The sequence below is a fragment of the Tilletiopsis washingtonensis genome (genome assembly GCF_003144115.1).
Source record: "Tilletiopsis washingtonensis strain MCA 4186 unplaced genomic scaffold FA09scaffold_9, whole genome shotgun sequence".
Taxonomy (NCBI): Eukaryota; Fungi; Basidiomycota; class Exobasidiomycetes; order Entylomatales; genus Tilletiopsis; species Tilletiopsis washingtonensis.
Window position 1 is genome coordinate 126528 of NW_020312006.1, and position 21337 is coordinate 147864.

The 21337-nt window shown below is 68.1% G+C and overlaps 10 protein-coding genes across 10 annotated transcripts; 4 read left to right on the forward strand and 6 right to left on the reverse strand.

Annotated features, from left to right (window-relative positions):
• Window positions 1–31: 31 nt before the first annotated feature.
• FA09DRAFT_360148 (hypothetical protein) lies at window positions 32–1207 on the forward strand. Its single transcript, XM_025745196.1, has 4 exons — window positions 32–263; window positions 327–462; window positions 653–796; window positions 939–1207. The coding sequence occupies exons 1-4, from the start codon at window positions 132–134 to the stop codon at window positions 1169–1171; spliced, it is 645 nt and encodes a 214-aa protein (XP_025598685.1). The 5' UTR covers window positions 32–131; the 3' UTR covers window positions 1172–1207.
• Window positions 1208–2035: 828 nt separating this feature from the next.
• On the reverse strand, window positions 2036–2908 carry FA09DRAFT_262191 (hypothetical protein). Its single transcript, XM_025739749.1, has one exon. The coding sequence runs from the start codon at window positions 2650–2652 to the stop codon at window positions 2170–2172; it is 483 nt and encodes a 160-aa protein (XP_025598686.1). The 5' UTR covers window positions 2653–2908; the 3' UTR covers window positions 2036–2169.
• An 823-nt stretch (window positions 2909–3731) lies between these two features.
• Window positions 3732–4779, forward strand: FA09DRAFT_281492 (hypothetical protein; the record flags this gene model as incomplete). The annotated part of the gene is made up of 2 exons (XM_025739813.1): window positions 3732–4100; window positions 4156–4779. Coding segments are annotated over 2 exons (993 nt in total), but the record flags the coding sequence as incomplete, so codon positions are not given.
• FA09DRAFT_262419 (hypothetical protein) lies at window positions 4619–6412 on the reverse strand. Its single transcript, XM_025739750.1, has 2 exons — window positions 4845–6412; window positions 4619–4635 (listed from the first exon to the last, which is right to left on the reverse strand). The coding sequence occupies exon 1, from the start codon at window positions 6066–6068 to the stop codon at window positions 5106–5108; it is 963 nt and encodes a 320-aa protein (XP_025598688.1). The 5' UTR covers window positions 6069–6412; the 3' UTR covers window positions 4619–4635; window positions 4845–5105.
• On the forward strand, window positions 6366–8726 carry FA09DRAFT_329467 (putative FEN1-fatty acid elongase). Its single transcript, XM_025742194.1, has 10 exons — window positions 6366–6605; window positions 6671–6790; window positions 6874–6894; window positions 6948–6969; window positions 7124–7171; window positions 7749–7867; window positions 7933–8010; window positions 8068–8113; window positions 8167–8283; window positions 8347–8726. The coding sequence occupies exons 1-10, from the start codon at window positions 6378–6380 to the stop codon at window positions 8430–8432; spliced, it is 885 nt and encodes a 294-aa protein (XP_025598689.1). The 5' UTR covers window positions 6366–6377; the 3' UTR covers window positions 8433–8726.
• On the reverse strand, window positions 8703–10648 carry FA09DRAFT_360151 (hypothetical protein). The gene is made up of 3 exons (XM_025745197.1): window positions 10396–10648; window positions 10094–10340; window positions 8703–9928 (listed from the first exon to the last, which is right to left on the reverse strand). Exons 1-3 carry the CDS (start codon window positions 10524–10526, stop codon window positions 8738–8740), a joined length of 1569 nt encoding a protein of 522 aa, XP_025598690.1. The 5' UTR covers window positions 10527–10648; the 3' UTR covers window positions 8703–8737.
• A 58-nt stretch (window positions 10649–10706) lies between these two features.
• Window positions 10707–11685, forward strand: FA09DRAFT_329470 (hypothetical protein). The gene has a single exon (XM_025742195.1). The coding sequence runs from the start codon at window positions 10731–10733 to the stop codon at window positions 11400–11402; it is 672 nt and encodes a 223-aa protein (XP_025598691.1). The 5' UTR covers window positions 10707–10730; the 3' UTR covers window positions 11403–11685.
• A 107-nt stretch (window positions 11686–11792) lies between these two features.
• FA09DRAFT_329472 (hypothetical protein) lies at window positions 11793–12901 on the reverse strand. The gene is made up of 2 exons (XM_025742196.1): window positions 12679–12901; window positions 11793–12216 (listed from the first exon to the last, which is right to left on the reverse strand). Exons 1-2 carry the CDS (start codon window positions 12868–12870, stop codon window positions 11980–11982), a joined length of 429 nt encoding a protein of 142 aa, XP_025598692.1. The 5' UTR covers window positions 12871–12901; the 3' UTR covers window positions 11793–11979.
• Window positions 12902–13342: 441 nt separating this feature from the next.
• On the reverse strand, window positions 13343–14680 carry FA09DRAFT_329475 (putative ubiquinol-cytochrome c reductase complex 11 kDa protein). Its single transcript, XM_025742197.1, has 3 exons — window positions 14566–14680; window positions 13730–13854; window positions 13343–13657 (listed from the first exon to the last, which is right to left on the reverse strand). The coding sequence occupies exons 1-3, from the start codon at window positions 14669–14671 to the stop codon at window positions 13580–13582; spliced, it is 309 nt and encodes a 102-aa protein (XP_025598693.1). The 5' UTR covers window positions 14672–14680; the 3' UTR covers window positions 13343–13579.
• Window positions 14681–15050: 370 nt separating this feature from the next.
• On the reverse strand, window positions 15051–21111 carry FA09DRAFT_317885 (putative 1,3-beta-D-glucan synthase subunit). Its single transcript, XM_025740889.1, has 3 exons — window positions 19515–21111; window positions 19389–19460; window positions 15051–19335 (listed from the first exon to the last, which is right to left on the reverse strand). Exons 1-3 carry the CDS (start codon window positions 20723–20725, stop codon window positions 15267–15269), a joined length of 5352 nt encoding a protein of 1783 aa, XP_025598694.1. The 5' UTR covers window positions 20726–21111; the 3' UTR covers window positions 15051–15266.
• Window positions 21112–21337: the final 226 nt, after the last annotated feature.

Here is a 21337-nt window from a genome sequence, read left to right on the forward strand (position 1 = left end):
CCCTTGCTGCCTCTTGCCGCAGCTCCACCACCTCCTCGAGTCCCGCCTCACGCTCGGCGCCCGTCTCGCAGCCTCTCTCCGGCGCGCGCCTACCGCATCGAGCACTCGTCGCACCCACAGCAGCCGGCGCCATGTCTCGCGGCGGCCGCGGCGGCGGGCGTGGCGGGCGCGGCGGCAAGGCAAACCAGAACCTGCCGAGCATGGGCGCCATCACCTTTGGCGACCTGGGTGCGATGAGCAAGGAGCAGAACGCGCTGTATCCGGTGAGTCTGCATGCGCTCGTGCTGCCGGCGCCGCGTGCAAGGCTGAGCAGCACGTGTCTGCAGCCCATCGAGAAGATGCCGAGGATCGTGGCGCCGAGCGAGCGCGAGCGGGCGGCGGCGCAGCACCAGCTCGAGATGCTCGCCAGCATGAAGACTAGCCCGTACTGGCCGCGCGAGGACGAGAAGAAGACTGGCGTCGGTGAGTGTTCGTGCGGTGGGGCGAGGCAGGCGCAACAGCAGTACAGATCGGAGCGAGGCAAGAGAGAGGAGACGAGCTGTCGCGCGGACAGCGAGCACTCAAGGGCGAGGCCTCGCGCCCGTTTCGGACTGCTTCCGCTTCCATCTCTGGCCAGTGTGGTGGTCCGCATCGCTGACTCAAGCACTCATAGAGCTGCCGCGCTACTCAGACCGCTACCGGCCCGAGGAGCAGAGCACACCGAGCCTCAACAGCGTGCGCCTGCAGAAGGAGATGTTCCCTGCGGCCGTGTGGAAGAGCTACATGGAGGGCGAGGAGCGACGAGAGAAGGCCAAGGGTGAGTGGGAGTGTGCGGGCGCGCGCTATAGAGAGAAGGGCATATGCGCTGCGCTGGAAGGCAGAAGAGGGGCGTGGCTGCCGGAAGCCAGGTGTCCTGTGCCTGCCAGTGCGGACATGCAGCTCACACAAGGCCTTCACAGCCGCAAGCCGCAGAAAAGGGCGTACGGTGTTGGACTGGGACAATCTGGAGAAGGGCGGCGCGCAGGGCGACGACGGCAACTCGGCCGACGGCTCCAACGCCTCCGAGGCCGGCGAGCTGCACGACTACGAGGACGACGAGGACGACGACTACGCCGAGAACTACTTTGACAACGGCGAGGATGCAGAGGAGGACGTAGGCGGCGGCGGCGGCGAGGGCGGAGAGTACGAATGAGCAAGGCATCTTGTAACAATACTTGCCGGAGCCCGCGACTGTGTCTGCGGAGTGCCGTGGCCATGGCAGGCCGCAAAGCGCTGAAGCAGCGTGCGTTCGCCGTGGGACCTGAGCCTGGCGTACGAGACGTCATCGCCGTGTCTCTCGAAGAAGAAGCGCCATTTCAGCCCTCCGCCGCTCGCGCGGTCCAGTCGGATGGGCCGGTCCTCCCTCGGCGCCGATGAGTCTCTCTCACGTGAGCTGGCCTCTGCGCGACCCGAGCATGCTCGCTGTCGGCGTCTCAGAGACGCCGATGCGGTGTCTGCATGGCTTGCAGGCGGCGGGTGCGCCAGAACGAGGCGCAACGGCTTGTGATGCTGCATCTGCTCTGCGGCCGCAGCGGCCGGGCGGGTGCGATGCGCTAGCGCCGGCCGCGACAGCGAGCGCCGCCGTGCGATGGCAGGCCAACAGCAGCCCCAAGAGCGAGATCTGCCGCTGCAGAGATCGGCGAGAGGTACACCTCCAGGCCGCTGCACCCTGAGCGCTGCTGCTGCGGCCGGCGAGCCACGCCCACGCGCCCGAGCTAAGCGCCGCGCGAGGCTAGTCAAGAGAGGGTGCCGGAGCCGCAAGACGCCCGCCAGCGCCAACAAACATGCCAGAGCGCCGGCGATCTCAGCCCTACCATTGAGAGAAAGAGAGATGAGGCTGCTGCTGGCGCCGCGCCGTGGCCAAGGTGGCACCTGCTGCTGCATGTCATGCTGGCTGCTCTCAGCCGAGCTGCACTCCGCCGCGTATCTCGGCGTCTCGTTCCGCTGCAGCGCGAGGGCGACGGCGACGCCAACACTCTCCGATCCCTTGGGCGCAGTCCAGGCATGAGCAGGCTGATTGCGCCCTCGGGCAGCCGTCTTGCCAGACACGTCGCTCCAGCATCTGCCAGCTCTGTGGAGACAGCAGGTCTGCAGGTGGTGCCGCTGCACGCCGCAACTCTGCGGCTGCGGAGAAGCAGGCACCCTCCTCGCTCACCCTGCCTGCGGCTGTGCGGAGCAGCTGCCTTGCACGCTCTGGGTCCCTCCGCTGCTGCTGCTGCACGCCGCTGCGCGCCAGAAGAAGGCGGAGCATCGCAGCGCAGACGTCGCCCATCCTCGGACCGTCCCCCTCGATTCTGAGCGACACGGCGTTTTACACCCCTCTCCTCTCTGCCCTGAGCCGAGGATGCGAGCCGCTTCGAGCCTCCTCAGGAGCGTGGCCCAGAGAAAGCGCATAATTTCTGCTGCGCGCACTGACCCCTGGCGCGAGGGCGGGATGCGTCCGTGCTCGGGCGTTTGCTGAAGGCGGCGGCGCCCGATGCGTGCCGCCGCCGCCATCTCAGCCCGCACGCCGCGCGTGAGGAGGTGTGTCTTCATGCTCAGGGGCTGTGTGGCTGCGCGCTGCGGGAGCGAGTGGAGTGCGGTGCCGCGGCAGCGCCAGCAGCGGAGCGCGTGGCTGTGCAGCGGCGGCAGCATCAGCGCGAAGAGAACAAAGGTGCATGAGGCCAGCGTTCGGCGAAGGTTCGTGCCGCAGCGGCAGCGCAGCAGCGTGCGGAGGCGGAAGAGGAGCGAGCATGTGCAGATGGCGAGGCGCCTCGTGGTGCGCGCCGTGCGCGGCCCGGCGGCACGGCACCGGCATCCGAGCCGCAGCTGCCGCAGCAAGCCGGTGCCGTGCCGTGGCGCACTGCGCGCGTGCAGGCTGCAGCGCCGCAACGCGGAGACTGCCGGCGTGCGCGCTGCTCTGCGCCGGCGGGCCGCGCGGCGGCGGCGGCGGCGGCGGCGTGCGGGCGGCGCGATGAGGCACGCAGGACGGAAGGCGGCGCTCGCAGGCGGCGTGCGCCGGCCGGCCATGCGCGCCGCGAGTGTCGGTCTTCACCGAGTGCAACACCTCGGCCGTTCGGCAGCAGAGTGCATCAAGAGGCCTTCTCTCGCTGGGCTGCAGCTGCGCGGCTGCTGATGTGCCTGCTGCGGCTGCTGATGCGCTCGCCGCCCTGACGCGCAGCTCCTCTCGTCGTTTGCATCGCCGCAGCGCCGCGGGACCCCTCCGCCCGGCGCAACACGCCCACCGCACGCACGCTGCGCGCCCACGGCCGGCGGCCCGGCAGCGAGCGGCGGCAGGCGCCCAGCAGGCGCAGCGGCAGATGACATGCGCCGCTGTGCCTCCGCAGCACGCAGGCGGCCGCGGCCGCTGCCCGCCGGCCTGCAGCGGCGCCGCCGGGCTGTGTGCTGTGTGCGTGCAGCGTGCGCGGCCGGCACCGCACACGGCGCCGTCGTGGCTGGGGCGGGATTCACTCAACTAGCCGTGCGGCGCGCCCTTGCCACCTTCCCTTCACCCCACTACGCTCTCTCTCTCTCTCGCCTCTTCGCTACTCCGTGCCGCTCGTCGTCTCGCCTCTGCACGTCACGCCCGCACGACTCTCCACGCCCTTCTGTTCTGCTGCTCCGCCTGCCCGCTCTTTGCTCTCGTGAGTGGCAGCGCCGCCAGGGTGCACCACAGCCCGTGCTCACAGACCCCCACGCGCAGAGCCAAGATGCTCTCCTTCAAGACGTTCGGCGTGCTCGCCGCGCTGGCCGGCTCGGCGCTCGCGCAGGAGCCGTTCAAGTACGGCACGCCCAACCCCAACTACCCCGGCGTCGTGAGCGCGAACCGCAACGGGCCGACGAACCCGAGCGCGCCCAAGCTCGGCACGCCCATCAACCAGACCAGCGACGCGCGCCTCGTCACCGTCAACAGCGTCGATGACTGGTGCATCTTCGGCCCGCCCGACGGCGAGACGATTGCCGACGTCGAGGACCGCACGGTGGCGTACTGCACCAAGGCGCGCAACAACGCGCGCGTCATCCCCGACGGCACCGTGACGAGCGCGCACTTTGTCAAGACGCCGCTGTACATCCAGCTCATGGCGCTCGGTGACTTCACCAAGGTGCGTGGTCGTGTGCTGCCGCAGTGGCCGACGCTCTGACTGACCCCGTGCGCAGATCAACTTTGTGCCGGGAGACATGGGCGGCGAGCTCGACCCGCACGGCGCGACCAACATGGGCAACCCGGTGGGCGGCAACGTGACGTCGAACGTGTCGGGCAAGGATGTGTTCTACGAGGAGTGGATGAACTACGTGGCGGCGAACCAGGTGTGCATCCGCATCTGCATTGCGGGCACCGACGTGGCGCCGACGCCGCTCGAGTGCCAGCACACGCTCGACGAGATGGGCTGCAACTGGGTCATGCCGGGCGACTACACCGACGGCGTCTTCGACACGTGCGACGCCGACTCGGCCTACCCGCCGGGCCTGTACCCGCAGGGCAACGGCCAGACGTCGACGTTCCAGCAGTACTTCAGCAGCGTGTACACGGCGCCCGACGGCGGCGTGCAGACCTTCATCAACGCCAGCCCGGACCAGTCGACGCCGCAGGCCGCCTACTCGACGCCCTCGTCGTCGAACTGCGTGCGCGCGTCGTCGATTGCCAACGGCATTGCCTCGATCATCCCGACGACGAGCAGCTCGTCGAGCAGCGCCGCCTCCACCGGCGGCTCGTCGCGCAGCGGCTCGTCGACGTCGTCGCGCAGCGGCAGCGGCGCCGCCGCCACGTCGTCGGGCTCCTCGGCCGGCGGAGCGGCCGGCCTGGTGCCGAGCACCGGCCTCGCCACGGCCTTTGCCGCCGTCGGTGCCTTCCTGGCCGGCGCTGCGCTGCTCTAAGCGTGCGCGCTCTGTGTCTCGTCTCTGCCTCTCCTACAGCTCGCTCCACTCCCTCCCACATACCTCGGCTCAGCGCTCCGCACACATATTTGCCCCTCCCACGGCGCGACTTGCATCGTCGCCCTTGTCCATACTTGCTCTTTCCTCTCACACCTCACCTACACCTCAACTACACGTCTCTCACTCCCTTCCAGGTCTGCTCTTCAGCACCCCACACGCCTCGGCGCTCCGGCCTAAAATAAGCATGACTGCTGCGGCGCGCGCCTAGCAGCGTGCGCCGGCGGTCTTAATCTGGCCACTCTGGAGTGAGAGGGGAGCAGAGAGGCGATGCTGTAGTCTGGCTCGGGCGACGGCGGCACGGGGACGCAAGCATGTAGACGTCGCAGCGCGCAGAGCTGGCCCCTGCTTTGGCGCCTGCGATCGGGAAGCCTCTCCGCAACATGGCTGCACTCCATGCTCTTGTGCCTCAAGGCTTGGAGGTGCAAGCCGAGCCTTGGGTGCCGAGGCTGGTCGCTGCACGCTGACGGCTGGCTTTGGGTGCTTGGTGCTGCCTGGCTGCCAGCACGGCACACGCCGATTGCTCTAGACACTGCTCTATGCGCTGGACCCTGAACTCGATTTCGCGCCGCTCGGCGCCGCACCGCCGCACTTTGCTGCGCCGGGCGCCAGATCGCCGGCACCAGCTCGGCGGCACGGTTCCCTAGCCTGATCCTCTTCGAAGCACAGAACGTCGCCGGCTCGCAGCATATGCAGCTTGTGCTCTGACAGGCCTCGACGGCTGTCGGCTGCCAGCCGAGAGCGGTGCTGTCACGCCCGCCAGGTATCCTCGATCTTCCGCGGCATGCTGCTGTGATGCACGCGATGCAGCGAGGCACGCACGGCGTGTTTGCCGGCCGCGCCCCAAGACACGAGACGCTCAGGAAGCGCATGTGCTCCTCAGGCCTCTCTTTGTGCGCTGCAGACGCCCAGAGCAGGTGCGATGGCGTTCGGAAGAAGTGCAGGCAGGGCGATGCCAGCAGCATCGAACCGAGCGGCCGCCGCCTTGCGCTGCGTGGAGCGCTGGAGTGCCGTGTGGCTGCCGCATGAAGCGCATCGCGCGCATCGCGCCGCGCCCCAACGGCGAAAAGCAACACGCCTCGCGCTCTCGCTCTCCGGCGTGCTCGGCACGCCGAGCCGAAGCGAGGGCAAGCGCGCATCGAGGGGCGACGTACCCTTCTCCTGAGCGCTTCTTCGGGCGTGGTTTGGATGAAGGCTGCTTCTGCAGGCACGCGAGTGCAACTTCAGCGAGCATCATGAGCCGCGGTTCTGGGCCTGAGGAGGGAGACCGGTCGGCTGGCGCAAGAGAGCGAGAGATGTGCGGCGCGCAGCGATGCGGGCGCCACGCTGTGTGCCTGGCGCGCGCCTTGCTTCTTCCGGCGCGCGTGGACAGCGCGAGCGCTGCCTGTCCCACTCGACTCCGCCCGCCGCTGTCCCCACCTTGCTCCTCTCCACCACCCTCGCCCGCCATGCCCTCGACGCCCATATACGACGCCACGCTCGCGCTGCTGCCCGCCTCGCTGCGCGCCGCGCCGCTCGCGCTCTACAGCTGGCAGCCCGGCGCGACGCCGCTCAGCACGGCCACCGGCGCCGCGGCCACCATCGCCGCCTGGCTGGCGCTCATCTTTGGCGGGCGCGAGGCGATGCGCTCGCGCGACGCCTTCTCCAAGAGCCTCAAGTGGCCCTTCTTCGTGCACGTGAGGGCGCGCGCGCGCGTGCGATGCTGCTGCCGGCGACGCAGGCTGACGCGAGGCACGCGCAGAACGTGCTCCTCTCGGCAGGCAGCGGCCTGCTGCTGGCGCTCATGCTCGAGGAGATCCTGCCCATCTGGCGGCGCAACGGCTTCTTCTACGCCATCTGCGGCGAGGGTGCTTGGACGTCGGTGCGTGCCGCACGTCGCAACGGGGTGGTGGTGGAGGAGGAGAAGAGAGGAAAGCTGACGCGTCGTGTTTGCTGCGTGCACAGCACCTGGAGACGTTCTACATTGTGAGCTGCGCCTGGGTGCTCGTCTGGAGCACGCGCTAACCTCGTGGGCGCAGATCAACTACTACTTCAAGTACTGTGCGTTCTCTCCCAGCGCCCAGGCCACTCGGGCCGGCGCGGCCACGCATGAAGGCACCGACGCAGGGCGGCCATTTTGCTTCCGCCCTGACGCTAGGGCCTTCGGCGCGCGTGTGTTGCGCGCAGGGACTGACGCTTTCGTGCGCGTGGGCAGATGAGCTCGTCGACACCGTCTTCCTGGTGCTGAAGAAGAAGCCGCTTGGTGAGTTTGAACGTGGCCCTGAGGGAGAGCGAGGCGTAGGCGCGCGCGCTTGAGCGGCAGGGGCGAAGCTCGTGAGACGCGCTGGCTTCGGACGCGCGCTCTTCAGAGCAACGCACACAGCTTCCTGAGCGCACGCGCGCTCGGAAGCTCGGGCTCGCAAGACGCTCGAGGAGCGCTGGAGCTGCCATGCCCGGCGAGTGAGCCCGTTCGCGAGCTGGAGGCCGCAGGTCATGCTGCCCACCCAGGCGCGCGCAGGAGCTGGCAAACCAAGGCTCGGCGTCACGTCCGGCGAAGAGCGCGCCGCGTCACGCTGGCATGGCACGCGCTGCTCTGGACTTGCTTGCTTGAAGCTGTGCTTCGCCGCTCTGGCAGCGCCTGGCTGGGAGATGGGTGCGCGCAGGTGCGCGGAACGTGCGAGGCGGGCTTCAAGCTCTGCGCATTGGCAGCCGCGAGCGCGCGCTGCTTCTGGATGAAGTGGCCCGCTGAAGCTCGCGCGTGGCCTTCTCCGCTCTGCATAGCGGAGCTGCGCTGCTTCTGCTCTCTCTTTGCACAGCTTGCTGACGCGCTCGCGATTCAGCGTTCCTGCATGTGTACCACCACTCGGCCACGGCGCTGCTGTGCTTCTCGCAGCTGCACGGCAAGACGTCCGTGTCGTGGGTGGTCATCTGCCTCAATCTCTTCGTGCACCTCATCATGGTCAGTCTCTAGCGCACGCGCGAGTTTGCCTGACGCTGCCCCGGCTGACTCGGAGCGCTGCGCAGTACGCATACTACGCCCTCACTGCCATCAAGGTCCGCTGCCCGTGGAAGCGCATCGTCACGACGACGCAGATCATCCAGGTGCGCGCCGGTGCTCACGCAGCAAACCAGCTCGCTGGCTAATGCGCTCCCTCGCAGTTCGTGCTCGACCTCGGCGTCGTCTTCTTCGCCAGCTTCACGCACTGTGCGTCCATCTGTGCCGCACCCTCGCACCAGCAGCTGACTCCGCACGCACAGTCGCATACAAGCGCTTCGGCAAGACGCGCTTCACGTGTGGCGACTGCGCGGGCAAGGAGTACGCAGCCATTGCGGGCTGCGCCGTGCTGAGCTCGTACCTGTTCCTCTTCATTGCCTGTGAGTCTCTCGTGCTTGCGGAGAGCTGGTCTGGCGGCATGCTTACGCGCAAACGACGCACAGTCTACCAGCGCACGTACTCCAAGGCCAAGGCGCAGAAGAGCGCCGCGGCCAAGCGCGAGAAGCAGGCGTCGCTGAAGGCACAGTAAAGGCTGGCCGGCCGCTGCAGCTTCACTGGACCGCCTCAAGCGCGGCCGAGACGTATGTCTGCCGAGCGCAGCCCGACGCCCGCTTCGTCGCCTCGGCGCGGAGTCTCGGGCTCAGTCAGGCCTATCTCTAGCCTCCATGCTGCCGCCATGCAGGCGCATCGCTTCTCTCTTTACCGTCTAGCAACCCCACCTAGATCTGCTCTCCTGTATTCTGCCCACTTCCTTCTTCTCCTACACACACGCACATCGCACCTCTCAAAAGCACAAATCCAGGGATCATAGATTTGCACCGCTCTCCGCACCCGTCACTCGTCGTCGTCCGCCGCGCCGCCCTTCTTCTCCTCCTTGCCCTTCTTCTTGCCCTTCTTCCAGCCCGCGGCCTTCTTCTCCTCGAGCTTGCGCGCCGCCTCGGTCTCGCGCGCCAGCAGCTCGCGCGATACCTCGGCGGGCAGGGCCGAGGACGAGAGACCCTGCAGTCGGCCCGGCCGTGCTTCTGGCTCCTCGGCCTCCTCCGCCGGCGCAGCGGCGCGCACGCGCTCCATCAGTGCGCGTGCCTCGCCTGCCTCGCCTGCCTCGGTGGCGCTGCGCTCCTCCGGTGTCGGCTCGGAGGAAGAGGCGCTGCCGACGCCGGCGAACCAATCTCTCTTCTTGGGTGCCGATGCGGCGTCCTCCGAGGCAGCAAGTGGTGGTGCAGCCGAGGATCCTGCGGCCGGCGCGGCGTCGCCGCCATCGTCATCTGAGTCGCCATCGGGCACGCCGGTCCACTCGCTGGCGCCCGCGAAGATATCCAAGTCATCGTCCGAGTCCGAGTCGGCTGCTGCAGGCTGCGGAGGTGCAGGCGCCGGCTCCGGAGCGGCTTGAGGAGACGTTTCCTCGGGCCTCTCGGCTTTCTTCGACGCTGGCGGCGGTAGAGCCGCTGCCGTTGCAGCAGGCTTCGGCTGGACACTGTCACTCTTCTGCGCCGAGCTCGTCTGCTCGCTGCGTGCTGTGCCTTTCTTGTCGCGCGATGCCGCGGACATGCGCGGCGGCGGTGGCGGCATGGCTCTGCTGTCTTCTTTCCTCGCCGCCTGTTGCCTCGCATCCTTCTCCTTCGCAGCGGCTGCAGCAAGCTCGTCCTCGCTCACTTGCTGCGGCGGCGGCGCAACCTTGCGCTTCTTGCGCATGCGCTTGCCGTCCTTCCAGATGTACTCTGGCTTCTCCTCCTCTTCCTTCTTCGCGCCGATGGGGCGGAACTTGCTCGCGGACGAGTCCTCCAGCTTGCGCTTCGCGAGCTCTGCCAGGACACCCTCCTTCTCTCCCGACACAGGGGCAGAAGAAGCGGCCTCGGCCTCGGCCTTGCCACGAGCGGCGTACGCGGACTCCAAGTCATCGTCGGCAGCGCCGCCGTCGCCGCCTTCGGCACGTGCGCGCTCTTGTGCCAGCAGAGAGTAATCCAGGCCGCGCACCAGGATCGAGTGCTTTGCATCGCCGCCGAGAAAGGCCATTTGCTGCTCCAGCTGGAGAGCAAGAGATTGTGAGAAGGAGCCTCAGTAGCACGCAGAGCCGCCGAGAGGTGCTGCAGCGGCGACGGCAGGCATGGCTCTGCTGTCTTCTCTCCCGGCCGCACACGGCTTCGCCTCCTCTCCTTCGCTGCCTGCCCTGCTCAGTCAACTCAAACTCACCGCCGCGCGCTCCTCCTCGCCGACGTTCTGCATGCGCTGCTCGAACTCGGCCTTGAGGCGCTCGACCTGGGCGAACTCATTCTCCTCGTCGCGCCCCTCGCGGCGCGCCGTGGCGCGGTCGACGTACTTTTCGCCCGTGGCGCTGTTCGTCGCCGGCGCCGCGGAGCGCTTGGGCGCCGCCGACGACGAGGCGACGGAGCGTGGCGCCAGGTCGCGCGCGGTGATCTGCGAGGTGGATGCGGCCGGCCTGTAGGAGTGCGTCAGTTGTGCAGCGCGGCCGTGCGTGCGAGACAGCGACGCACTCGCGGCGGCGCTTGGCGGCGCCGAAGTGTCTGCTCGCCGCGCCGGCGCCGCTGCCGCTGGGCGCTGCGCCGCTGCCCGAGGCGCCGGCGCGGGGCGTGGAGAGGAGCGCACGGAATGCCTGCTGGTCCATGGCCGCTGTGTGAATTGATGAAGCAGCGCGCGTCGAGGAGGGGTGCGAGAGGTGTGGAGGTGGAAGGCAACTGCAAGGCGCGGCGGTGCGAGGCGGCGCATCTCTCCCTGCTGGCGCAGCGCGCACGACACGACCCGGCGCTGCGCCCGGCATGCCCGCCGCTCTTCCTTCTCACCCCCACCTCGCCCGACACCCTCACACACCATGCCCGCCGACGCCCGCTCCCTGCTGCGCGCCGCCTCCTCCTCCAGCGCCGCCGCGCCGCGCATCCACGACGCGCACGCCAGCTACCACCCGCGCTCGGGCGCGCTGCGCTGCAGTGCCTGTGCCTACGCCGCCGTCAAGCACGAGGCGCTCTGGGCCGCACACGTCGCCTCCAAGAGCCACCGCGGCAACGTGGCGCGCATCCGGGCCGAGCAGGAGCAGCAGGCGCGCGCACAGCAGCAGCAGAGCGCAGAGGCGTCGGCCAGCGGCACAAAACGCGCCGCAGACGCAGCCGGCGACGAGGCGGGCGACGAGGCACGCAAGCGCCCTCGTGCAGAGCCGGAGGCAGACGAGGCACCGGCAGCAGCTGTACCAGACGAGGCAGCAGAGGAGGATCCGGAGTGGGCCGCCTTCGAGGCCGAGGTGCTCAATGCGCCCGAGGCAGCCGAGGCCGCGGCGCCGCGCTACATCGACAGCACGACGGAGGTGGCGCCGCAGCTGCGCCGGCCGGGCGGCGGCATTGCGCCCGTGGTGCAGGAGGAGCAGCCGGAGCCGGAGATCAAGGAGACAGAGGAAGAGAGGCGCGAGCGCCTCGAGCGGGAGGAGAAGGAGGAGATCTTTGGACGCCTGATGGAGGAGCAGCGCGAGCAGGAGGAGGTCGAGGAACGGTGAGTTGTGCATGCGAGGCGTGTTCGTGTGAGCCTGCAGGGCTGCACCGGCCCCGGCGCGGAGCTTGTCAGAGCCGCCGTGCTTCGCTGGCCGCAGACACGCCGAGGTCGCCTGCACGCGCAGCAGCGCGCGGTATGGCATCACGGCGGCAGCCGCACCGACGACTTTGGGCTGACTCTCCACTCTATTGCACAGCGCCACGGCCCTGCGCGCACGGCTAGAGCAGATGCGCGCCGCACGGGCGGCGCGTCTGGGCGCCAAGGGCGCCAAGGGCGTCGGGAAGGGCAAGGCGGCGGCAGGCACGGCAACAGACGCCGCTGGGCAATGACACCCTCACGTCACGCATCACCGCTCGGCCTGGTCTGTGTGAGACGCGCGCTGGAGCGTGGCGAGTGCAGAGAAGGTATGAGTTGGTCGAGGTTACAAATACAGAGAGCGAAAGGTCCAGGCGCAAGCCCTGGCCCGCTAGGAGCGTTGCGAGAGAGCGCCAGAGGTGGAGATGCAAGCCCTGCTGGCCCGCAAGGAGCGTTTCGCGCCGCGTTGAGCGCTCAGCGGCCTGCTCCGTCCGAGCCGGCCGTGCCTAGTACTCATATCTCGCCGTCTCGTCCCCTCCTGCTGCCTGCTGTTCCCACCGCTCCTCCTCCTCCCTCCGCCGCTCCTCCTCCTCGGCCAGGTCCTGCTGCTCCACGACGAGCGCCCATACGGAGGCCTTGAAGAGCGTGAGCACGAGGCCCATCTTGCGCTCCAGCACGCGCAGCTGCGTCAGCAGCGACGCGTGGCGCGCGGGCGACGAGAGGGGCGCCGAGATCTGGGTGATCTACAGGCGACACGGGCGAGGCGTCAGCGCGAGGAGCCGAGGCAGACGAGCCGACGCATGGTTGCGCTGGCGCGAGGGCAGACGCATTCACAGCACGTCTACACCTGCAGAAATGCCTGCGCAGCATCGGCAGCGATGAGCCCGCAGACGGCCACCTGGCACGGCCTCGCCCAGCCTCACACCGCCAGCGAGCCATGTATAGGGCCAAGCTGCGGCGCTCCGACGAGCACAGCAGCGCGAGCCCACAGCGCCGGCGCAAATGTGCGTCGCAGCGGCCGCTGCGGGACGAGCCATGTGCCCTCCGTACGGGCAGTAAGACTGCTTGCTGCCCGGCTGCTGCCGCGCCGTCGCCCGGACTCGGCCACGGCGCGCTTCCAGTCGTGCGCCAGCGCGCGGCAGCCTTGCCCCGCCTCTTGCCTGGCCACATGCCCTGCCTCGCTAAGTACGCTGCACCCTACTCACGCGGCGGATCGTGTCGGCGAGGCGCGCGTACTCGCCCAGCAGCTCGGCCTCCTCTGCGCTCAGGGCGCGGTGGTTGGCGTAGGGGTTCTGCCACACGGGCGGTGCGGCGGCGGCGGCGGCGGCGGCGGCGCCATTTGTGCCCGCTGCTGCTGCGGGCGCAGCGATGGGATCGGAAGAGACGAGGGAGGACATGCTGCGCGGACGGGGCGTGGTGGACGGGAGGCGAGCCGCGGGCGGCAGAGCAACACACGCGCCGCGCCCACGCCAAGCGCGTCACACGCCGCGGCGGCGCGCCGAGCGAGTCGCGCGCCGCCGCCGCCGCAAGACGCACCGTCACCATCACCGTGGGCCGCCTGCGGGACACACAGCGCAGGCCAGGCCTCTCCACACACCGCCGCGGCACCGTGAGACATGCTGCCGCACAGCAGCAGTCGGAGTCAAGCCGCCGCCTCACCAACACCTGACGCGGCCGTGTGGCGGCAGCAGCGAGCAGCAGCGGTGTCGCGAGAGAGGCCGCGCACGCCAGGCTCGCCGTGGAGCAGACGGGCCCGCGCGCCGCTCAAAGCGGTGCTCCGAGCGCCGGATGCACCGGCGGACATCCGCATCGCGCAGCTCCGCGCCAGGCTCGCCAGTGCGATGCACGGACCGGCATCGGCTGCTCAGCCCGACCCTCTCGGGCGCCGAGCGACCCATGGGCGCAGCGTAGTCGAAGCAACAGCACACTCTAGCTGTGGCTCGAGGCCTCAGTCGGCAGCAGCCCCACGACGCTCTGCGCACGTTCCGCGCTGACAACTGTGTGAAGACCGCGGCACTCCCTCTCCTCCCTCAACGCACGCCGTGGGCATACGCAATGGGTCCATTCCACGCGCGCGATCCCTCCTCATGTTGGCAAGCAGCACGTCTACTCGTCGTGCTCGGCCGTGAGGCGGTGGCCCTCCTTGCTGTTGTACCACTCGTTCTTCTTCACGCCCCACGAGTACTGCCGCGTCAAGCACGCCGTCAGCAGCTGTTCGCCTCGACGCGAGGTACCTTCCTGCGTGCAGCGACTCACGATGGCGTAGCCAATGCCGAAGGGCACGGCAAAGTACGGCACCTGCGCCATGATGCGCTTGTAACCGAAGAAGAGGTAGCCCTTGAGCGCGCCCGCCATCGGGTTCTGCTGGAACGGCGAGATGGCTGCACGCAAAGCGGCACAGGAGACGTGGTCAGCATGCAGGCAAAGCAGGCGGTCGGAAGGAAGGGGGGCTGCCTGTCCAATGCGCAGGTCGCTGCGAAGCTCTGGGCTGCACCACACTGGTCGCAAACAGCACTGCGGCACCTCTATGTGCGGCCCCGCCCTGCGCTGTCGCAGCGCAGACTTGATAGGTGTGGCAGTGCACATACGCCGGGCGCAAGCGACCGCAGCTGAGGCACGAACGGCTCTGGCATGCAGTGCTGGGAGATGCGCTCTGTGCCGTCGCTCCATTCGCGGCAACAGAGCGCAGCGCCGCCGTTTCGACTGGCGCTTGAAGCGAGACAGCTGCCGTTCGCCGCCGGCCAGTGGGCCAACCAGGCATCGCAGATCGCGCGCGCTGCATGCGAGATGCCAAAGCCGCGCGCGGTCGCATTCTGTAGCATCCCACAGCCCTTGCGTGCACTTGCTGGCCTCGAGGGAGGGCTCAAGAGCAGTGGCGAGGCTGCGCCCCGTCGGCATGGCAGCGCCAGAGGCCCTCGCTGCTGTGCGTGCCTGGTGCGGGATGGCTTTACTTGCTGTGCGCCCATCGCAGAAGACTCTTCTTCGCCGGTCTGTCTTTCTCAGCGCGCACCGTCCCCAGCCGGTCTCTGGCGCCTCTGCCGCCCGTGGCGCACACGCCCTCTCCCCGTCGCGCCCGTCGCCAGCACACTCACAGTACTGCACGATGCCCTTCTGCTTGGGCCCGCCCATGGCGCCCCACCAGCCCATGTACTTGGTGCCTGTGGGCATGCCGCTGTGTGCGGGAGCAGTCGGACGCATGATGAGAGATGCGGAGTGAGAGGTGTAGGTGGTGAGAGGCAGAGGTGTGCGGCACGGTGAGCTGCCATGACTGGCTGGGAGCAGCGCCGCCGCCGCGGCGCCGGCGATGGCCGGGCAGCGCCACGTGGCACGGCGCTTGGAAATCAGCGCCAGGCACGCCGCCGCCAAGAGTCTGCTCCCACGCGCTCAACGCGGACCGCCGCGGCGCGCCTATGCCTCGACCCCGCCTGCGGCTGCTGCCGATGCCGCTTCCGCTGCCAGGCTTGCCTTGCTTGGGCAGTGGTGGTGCCGACGTCCACACGCTCCAGCACTGCCGCCAGCCAAGTCAGGCGCTTCGTGCTGTGCACCGCTGCTGCATGCGGCTGCTCCTCACACTGTGCTGGGTCTTAGGTCGTTGTTCATTGCGCGTCAGATTCGGGGCAGAGAGACAGAGAAGGGATGCGTTGTAGCGACAGCGTGTAGGGAGAGGGGGCGCAGAGGCGCGCCGGCTAGAGAGAGGCGTGAGGCGTGTGGGCGTGGGGGTGCAAGGGCGGGGCGGCCGCGCAGCAGTGCGGCGCCGTGTATAGGGAGGGAGAAGGGAGACAGCGCCGCTCGCTCAGAGGTTCTTGCAGAGCGTGCAGTTGATGTCGAGCGTGTCGGAGAAGATGATCGGCAGCACGATGAGCGCGACGAACACGGCAAAGCTCAGCACAAAGAGGATGCCGTAGCGGATGACGATCGAGCGGCGCTGCTTGCGCGCGCGCAGGCTGAAGATGGGCGCCGCGAGCGAGTGCCGGCTCGGCGGCAGCCAGAAGAGCGCCATCGACTGCAGCCGGTTCATGAAGGGGATGAGCAGCGGGATCGAGAGGCCGAAGAGCAGGATGTGGCACGTGACAAAGTCGGCCGTGAAGAGGGACATCTCGATGATCTTGACGAGGAACTCGCGCGCCGGCTGGCTGAAGGCGTGCCCGCCGAGGCCGCGCCCGTACCAGCGGCCCGTCCACCAGGCGCGGTTCGTCTCGTCGTGCTTGAGCTCGCGCGAGAGCACGAGCGAGATGAGAATCTTGAAGATGGCGCGCTGGATCATGATGACGGCAATGAGGCCGAGCACGGCGTGCGACGTGTTCCACAGCTCGAGGAACCAGAGGAACTCGAAGAACGCCACAAAGCCGATGAAGGCAAACACGTGCGCAATCGACGCCATGACGGAGCCGAACTTGGCGCAGCAGTTGCCGAGCGCCGGGCCGAGGAACATGCTGACCATGAAGAGGATGAGCAGCACGGCCGCGTTCCACACGATGGGGCCGAGCGCGATGATGGCCAGGCGCACGATGGCGCCCATGGGCGGGTCGCCGCGCTCGTGGAACGACTTGACGAAGGCGTACGCGACGGCAAAGATGACGGCCTGGCACGTCGGGCCGATGATCTCGGCGAACGCAATCGTGCGCCAGCTGGCGCGCGGCACGTCGCCCGCCAGCTTCTCGCTCGGGTGGCCGAGGCGCTTCTTCTTGTAGCCCGTGACCTTTGTGCGGCTGAGGCGGCAGTAGCCGATCCACGAGTTGGCGTGCGAGCGCGAGTTGCCGCGCGACATCCAGCGCAGGAACTCGCGGTAGTCGATGATAAAGTCGGGAATGCTGAACTGGTGCGGGTTGAAGAGGAACGGCGCGATGCAGAGCGCCAGAATCGAGATCCAGAAGTAGATCAGGTGCGGAATCCACAGCGTGAGCGTCACGTAGAGGAGCAGCAGCAGCAGGCGCATGCCCGAGTAGATCGACGGGCCGGCGAAGCGCGAGTAGAGCAGCGCAAACGACTGGCGCGTCGTGGCGAAGCCGCGGCCCGTGGCAATGTAGCGCGCGCCGCCGAACGTCAGGTTCGAGATGATCGAGTGGCTGTAGATCTGCGTGCTGAAGACCTCGAACACGGGCGAGAGACTGAGGAAGTGCTTCGCCAGGCGGATCACCGCCGACACGGCGCCGCGCTCCGACAGCTCCTGCAGGAAGAGCGGCAGGAAGGCAATCATGAAGACGAGGAAGATCGAGATGATGGTGCGCCGGATCCACTGGAACACGGGGCTGAGGTAGTAGCAGCCGCCTGTGCCCACCTGGTAGTCGCTGTTCGTCGACTCGCAGATGCTCAGCTGCGAGTTGAGCGTGCCGATGAAGACGAGCGTGAACATGAAGAGCTGCACGGAGAGAATGACGAGGATGTTGTTGATGTGGAAGCCCGGGTGGCCGTAGTAGAAGGTGAGGAAGCGGTCGACGGGCAGCTGCGTGCCGAGGTAGTAGTACTCGCGCGAGAGCATCTGCTCGCCCATGCCGTTGCCGAGCTTCGTCGTGAAGTTGAGAATCGTGCCGAAGCCGAGGTCGCGGCCCTTGCCGCACTGGTAGTACTCGACGTGCTTGATGCGGCCGCCGCGGCCAAAGGCCGTCATGCCGGCGTAGATGTCCTCGTTGAGGTGCAGGCCCTTCTGCGCCTTGCTCACGCCGCCGCGCGTCGTCATGAAGATGGCGTTGAGGAAGTCCGGGTGGCCGTAGTGCAGCTTGCCGCCGATCTGCGCCAGGCCGCGGCCGGCCATCGTGCCGAACGTCTGCTCCTTGCCGGCGGCGACGTCGCCGAGGATGCCGATGTTCTCGGAGAAGATGTACTCGCGCGCGCCGAGGATCGCCACGGGCGCCTTGGCAAACTCGGCGTGGCCCGCGCCGTAGGGGTTCTGGTTCGACACGTTGAACGACTCAAACTCGCCGAGCACCGAGCGGATCTTGAGGCACTCCTCGAGGTAGTTGTCCTGGTTCGCGTCGATGAGCTGCAGGTACTCGCCGCGGTGGAAGACGATGGCGTGGTTTTGGTTGTCCGACTTGCCGTCGCCGAGGATCGGGTTGCCGGGCAGCTCGATGCGGAACTTGGGCCGGCGCTTGCCGTTGGGCAGGATCTCCGAGTGGCCGTCGACGAGCGCCGAGAACCAGCGCGACTCGCCGCCCTCCTTGCGCGGCGCCTCCTCGTCGAGGTAGGCAATCTGCAGGTCCGGGTACGCGCGCAGCAGGAACTCGGTGTTCTCGTGCTCCTCCTTGTTGAACTTCGAGTAGCGCTGCATGGAGATGACAAACTTGAACTTGCGGCGCGACATGCGCTCCAGCTCGCGCTCCAGCTTCTCCGTGTTGCCGCCGAACAGCTGCACCACCTCGGGGTTCTCGACGCGGTAGAGCAGCTTGATGGCCTTGCTGTAGTTCATGAAGCCCGACACGGTGCGGTAGAGCGTCTGGGCGCGCAGCGACGACCAGATGCGCGTGCGCAGCGTGTACTCGGGCGCCGCGCTCTTGAAGCCGATGCAGTAGAAGGGCAGGTCGTCCGTCTTGGAGCTCTTGGTGCCGCTCTTCTCGTCGTCGCCGCCGAACGGCGACGCGCCCGCGAGCGTGTTCGTCTCCTCGGCGAGGATCTTGGTGTCCTTGACGAAGTTGTCCCACTCGATGGGGTGCAGCTGCTTGAGGTACTCGAGCAGCGTCACGCGCGTGTTCTGGTCCTCCTCGCGGATGATCTCGCGCAGCGAGAGCAGAATCTTCTCGCCGTAGTGCGGCACAAGCACGGTGAACGTGGGCATGGCGTCGATGGGCAGCGCCTCGGGCAGCGTCGTGGTGAGCGACTGCGAGAAGAAGCTGATGCGGCGCTCGGCCTCGGAGCCCTTGGGGAAGAACTCGGGCTTCAGGCCCTTGTCCGACTGGCTGATGAAGAACGTGGGCGCGCGCAGCGTGCGCTTGCCCTCGTCGCCCGACGGCACCTGGTGGTAGAGCAGCTTCTGCACGTGGTCGATCGAGAGCAGGTGCTCGCGGTACATCGAGATGATGATGGCGTTCCACACCTGCGACACGAGCACCTTGGGCTTGTACTTGATCTCCATGTCGGCAGTGGCGAGCAGCTTGGCGTAGATGCGCTTCGGCAGGCGCTGGAAGATGTCGCTCCACGGCGTCCAGATCGAGAGGCCCATCGAGAAGGACCAGCCGATGGAGAAGACCGTGTTCCAGATGACGTACCACAGGAACGTGTCGAGGAAGAAGAGGCAGAGGTCCATGATCATCATCGCCGTCAGCGCAAAGGCCGCCTGGTTGGCGCAGAGCGCCGTGCCAAAGTACTTGTCGCTGCAGCCCTGCACGCGCATCGTAATCATGATGGCCAGCGGGTCGCGGAACGAGAGCGTGAGGAAGAAGTAGCTCTCGGTGAGCTTGCTGCCGAAGATGAGGCCCCAGAGCAGGAAGCTGAACACGCGGCGGTTCTTCTCCAGCGGCGCGTAGCTGGCCGTGAACGTCTGGTTGGCGAGGTACTTGCGCGCCTTGCCCGCCACGCGGTCGCCGAAGAGGCGGCCCGACGGCACGAGCGAGAAGAGCGCCGTAATGCAGCCCGAGACGGCAATGTGCACGATGGAGAGGATCTTGCAGATCGAGCTGTCCTTGTCCGTGGCGATGCCGTGGATGTAGACGGCGGGGCCGATCGTCACGGCCAGGCACACGGCGAGGAAGGCCATGCGCCGCGCGAGGTGGCTCGTGTTGTTCCACGTCGTCGGGATGTAGGAGAACTCGGCAAGCGTGGCAAAGATCATGAGAATCGTCGAGACGGCGCCGCCGAGCGCGGCGGCGGACCAGAGCTGCGGATTTGTCGCGGCGCCCGAGGGGTTGTAGATCTTGGGCGCGTTGTAGCTGCACGAGGGTCAGTGCGTGATGCGGCGGGCGGTGCGCGCGGCGCGACTCACGCCGTGTAGTACCAGAAGACGGAGATGTGCAGGATCCAGATGCGGTTGAAGTTGACCAGCAAGTGGAAGAAGCTGCGGATGCGTGAGCAGAGCGTATTAAGCTTGGCCGCTCGCCCACGGACTCACCTGCGCTTCTCCTTGTACGTCTTGAAGAAGACGCGGTTCCAGTCGATCTTGTCGAACTTCATGAAGCGCTGGTTCGCCGGCACGTCGACGAGGCGCGTCTTGTCGTTGAGCACGATGCGGCCGATGCCCTCGGGGTACCAGAAGAGCTGGTTGACGTCGTCGTAGCCGATGATCTGGTCGTGGTCGCGCTCCTTCTTGACGAACTTGCCGTCGATGACCTCGAAGACCTGGTCGCGCAGGAAGCGGTACAGCGGCTTGACGACGGCGCGCAGGTACAGGCCCTCGGGCACCGGCTCCATGCGGTTCTGGCACTCGGGCGACCGGTAGTAGTCGTCGGCGCACTTGAAGATGAAGCACAGACACTCGGGCACAAAGCGCACCTGGCCGCCCTCGCCCCAGCAGAGCAGGTAGAGGGCAATCTGGCGCAGCCGGTCGTAGTCGCTCATGCGGTTCATCGCATCGCGCCAGCGCGTCGCGGCGCTCTCGAGCGACTTGGCGTGCGCGCTGCCCGCGGCCGCCTTGCCGCCGCGCCGGCCGCCGCGCCCGCCGCGCGCCATCGAGGCGGCGCGCCCGAGGCCCGGGTTCTGCGCCTTGCCGATGGCGTCGTCGAGGTCGAGCTGCGCGGCAAAGTACCACTTGCGGTAGTTGGCATTCTCGCCGCCGATGTAGTCGGCGTGCAGCGTCACGAGCGCCTGCGCCGGGCTCATGCGCGACGAGCGCGAGTCGAGCTGGATCATGAGGTGGTCGTACATGTTGCGCATCGAGTCGCGCTGGAAGCCAAACTTGTTGGCGAGGTCGATGAAGATGTCCTCGATCTCCTCCTTGGCCAGCGGGATCTGGTGCTCGACGGTCCACGCCGGGTACGGCTCGCGCTGCCGGTAGCCGCCGGCGGGGTAGTCGGTGTACGGGCTGGAGACGCCCGACGCCGCGTAGCTGCCGCCGTAGCCGCCGGGCCCGGCCGATGCATTGCCGCCGCGCTGCGAGTACGACTCTTGCGAGTAGGGCCCGTTGTTGGCGCCGCCGCCCTCGTACGACTCGCTGCCGTCGTAGCCCTGCCCCGGGATCAGCTCCGCCACGCTGCCCTCGGACTGGAACGTGTCGCGGCGGCCGTAGCCGCTGGCCTCGCTGGCGTCGTCGTGGTACGCCGAGGCGCCCGCGAAAGGGTTTGGCGGCGGGCCGCCGGGCGCGCCGGGCGCAGGGTAGTGCGACATGGCGGCGGGCGCAGCTGCGAGCTGCTGGGACGCGAGTGCCGCTGTGAAGGCGTCAGAGCGGGCGCGTGGCGGGCGAGCCTGGCGCTGCACGCACGACTGCTTTTGGCGAGGTGCGGTGAGTGTGGAGAGTGGAGAGAGAGATCTGCGGTGCGCAGGTATGCGCGGGGCGTGTGGCGCTCAGGAGCGGGCGCGCAGAGACGTCAGGTGGTGGATGCGCGCGGTGCGAGAGAGATGCCACCGGGGCACGGAGCGCAGCGCGAAGAGGCTCGCGAGGCGGCGGAGACGCGCGCAGACAGGTGACCGAGAGAAGGCGGCCGGGTCGGGGTGAGTGAGGCGCCGAGAATGAGTGGATGGAGGGGAAGGGAGAGGCGACGACGAGCACAGCGTGAGCAGCGAGGGGCGCCGGCTGCACTCGCAGAGCAACGCGCGGCGGAGCGCCGGCCTGCCACGCCAAAGCACAGCCCAGCCAGCAGCGCAGGCCGGCAGCACATCACGCCCGCGGCCGCACGGCTCTCGGCGTGCCTCTGCCTGCGCTCTGCGCGTGCGCGCGTGGCGCTGCGCCGCGCATCGCGAGCCCTGCCAGAAGTGCCGCGCAGGGCGGCAGCACCAGCC

What these genes read in the sequence shown, in the direction of transcription:
- FA09DRAFT_360148 (XM_025745196.1), top strand. Translation starts at nt 132, where the DNA reads ATGTCTCGCGGCGGCCGCGGCGGCGGGCGTGGCGGGCGCGGCGGCAAG. An exon ending in AGCAGAACGCGCTGTATCCG is followed by an intron (nt 264 to 326) that starts GTGAGTCTGCAT and finishes ACGTGTCTGCAG; the next exon opens with CCCATCGAGAAGATGCCGAG. An exon ending in CGAGAAGAAGACTGGCGTCG is followed by an intron (nt 463 to 652) that starts GTGAGTGTTCGT and finishes AAGCACTCATAG; the next exon opens with AGCTGCCGCGCTACTCAGAC.
- FA09DRAFT_262191 (XM_025739749.1), bottom strand. Translation starts at nt 2,652, where the DNA reads ATGCTGCCGCCGCTGCACAGCCACGCGCTCCGCTGCTGGCGCTGCCGC.
- FA09DRAFT_262419 (XM_025739750.1), bottom strand. Translation starts at nt 6,068, where the DNA reads ATGCGCGCTTGCCCTCGCTTCGGCTCGGCGTGCCGAGCACGCCGGAGA.
- FA09DRAFT_329467 (XM_025742194.1), top strand. Translation starts at nt 6,378, where the DNA reads ATGCCCTCGACGCCCATATACGACGCCACGCTCGCGCTGCTGCCCGCC. An exon ending in GCGAGGGTGCTTGGACGTCG is followed by an intron (nt 6,791 to 6,873) that starts GTGCGTGCCGCA and finishes CTGCGTGCACAG; the next exon opens with CACCTGGAGACGTTCTACAT. An exon ending in ACCTGGAGACGTTCTACATT is followed by an intron (nt 6,895 to 6,947) that starts GTGAGCTGCGCC and finishes TCGTGGGCGCAG; the next exon opens with ATCAACTACTACTTCAAGTA.
- FA09DRAFT_360151 (XM_025745197.1), bottom strand. Translation starts at nt 10,526, where the DNA reads ATGGACCAGCAGGCATTCCGTGCGCTCCTCTCCACGCCCCGCGCCGGC. An exon ending in GCCGCCAAGCGCCGCCGCGA is followed by an intron (nt 10,341 to 10,395) that starts GTGCGTCGCTGT and finishes GCACTCCTACAG; the next exon opens with GCCGGCCGCATCCACCTCGC. An exon ending in GCGAGGAGGAGCGCGCGGCG is followed by an intron (nt 9,929 to 10,093) that starts GTGAGTTTGAGT and finishes CTTGCTCTCCAG; the next exon opens with CTGGAGCAGCAAATGGCCTT.
- FA09DRAFT_329470 (XM_025742195.1), top strand. Translation starts at nt 10,731, where the DNA reads ATGCCCGCCGACGCCCGCTCCCTGCTGCGCGCCGCCTCCTCCTCCAGC.
- FA09DRAFT_329472 (XM_025742196.1), bottom strand. Translation starts at nt 12,870, where the DNA reads ATGTCCTCCCTCGTCTCTTCCGATCCCATCGCTGCGCCCGCAGCAGCA. An exon ending in TCGCCGACACGATCCGCCGC is followed by an intron (nt 12,217 to 12,678) that starts GTGAGTAGGGTG and finishes TGTCGCCTGTAG; the next exon opens with ATCACCCAGATCTCGGCGCC.
- FA09DRAFT_329475 (XM_025742197.1), bottom strand. Translation starts at nt 14,671, where the DNA reads ATGCGTCCGACTGCTCCCGCACACAGCGGCATGCCCACAGGCACCAAG. An exon ending in GAAGGGCATCGTGCAGTACT is followed by an intron (nt 13,855 to 14,565) that starts GTGAGTGTGCTG and finishes CTTTGCGTGCAG; the next exon opens with CCATCTCGCCGTTCCAGCAG. An exon ending in TCGGCATTGGCTACGCCATC is followed by an intron (nt 13,658 to 13,729) that starts GTGAGTCGCTGC and finishes TTGACGCGGCAG; the next exon opens with TACTCGTGGGGCGTGAAGAA.
- FA09DRAFT_317885 (XM_025740889.1), bottom strand. Translation starts at nt 20,725, where the DNA reads ATGTCGCACTACCCTGCGCCCGGCGCGCCCGGCGGCCCGCCGCCAAAC. An exon ending in ACGTACAAGGAGAAGCGCAG is followed by an intron (nt 19,461 to 19,514) that starts GTGAGTCCGTGG and finishes ACGCATCCGCAG; the next exon opens with CTTCTTCCACTTGCTGGTCA. An exon ending in GTCTTCTGGTACTACACGGC is followed by an intron (nt 19,336 to 19,388) that starts GTGAGTCGCGCC and finishes ACCCTCGTGCAG; the next exon opens with CTACAACGCGCCCAAGATCT.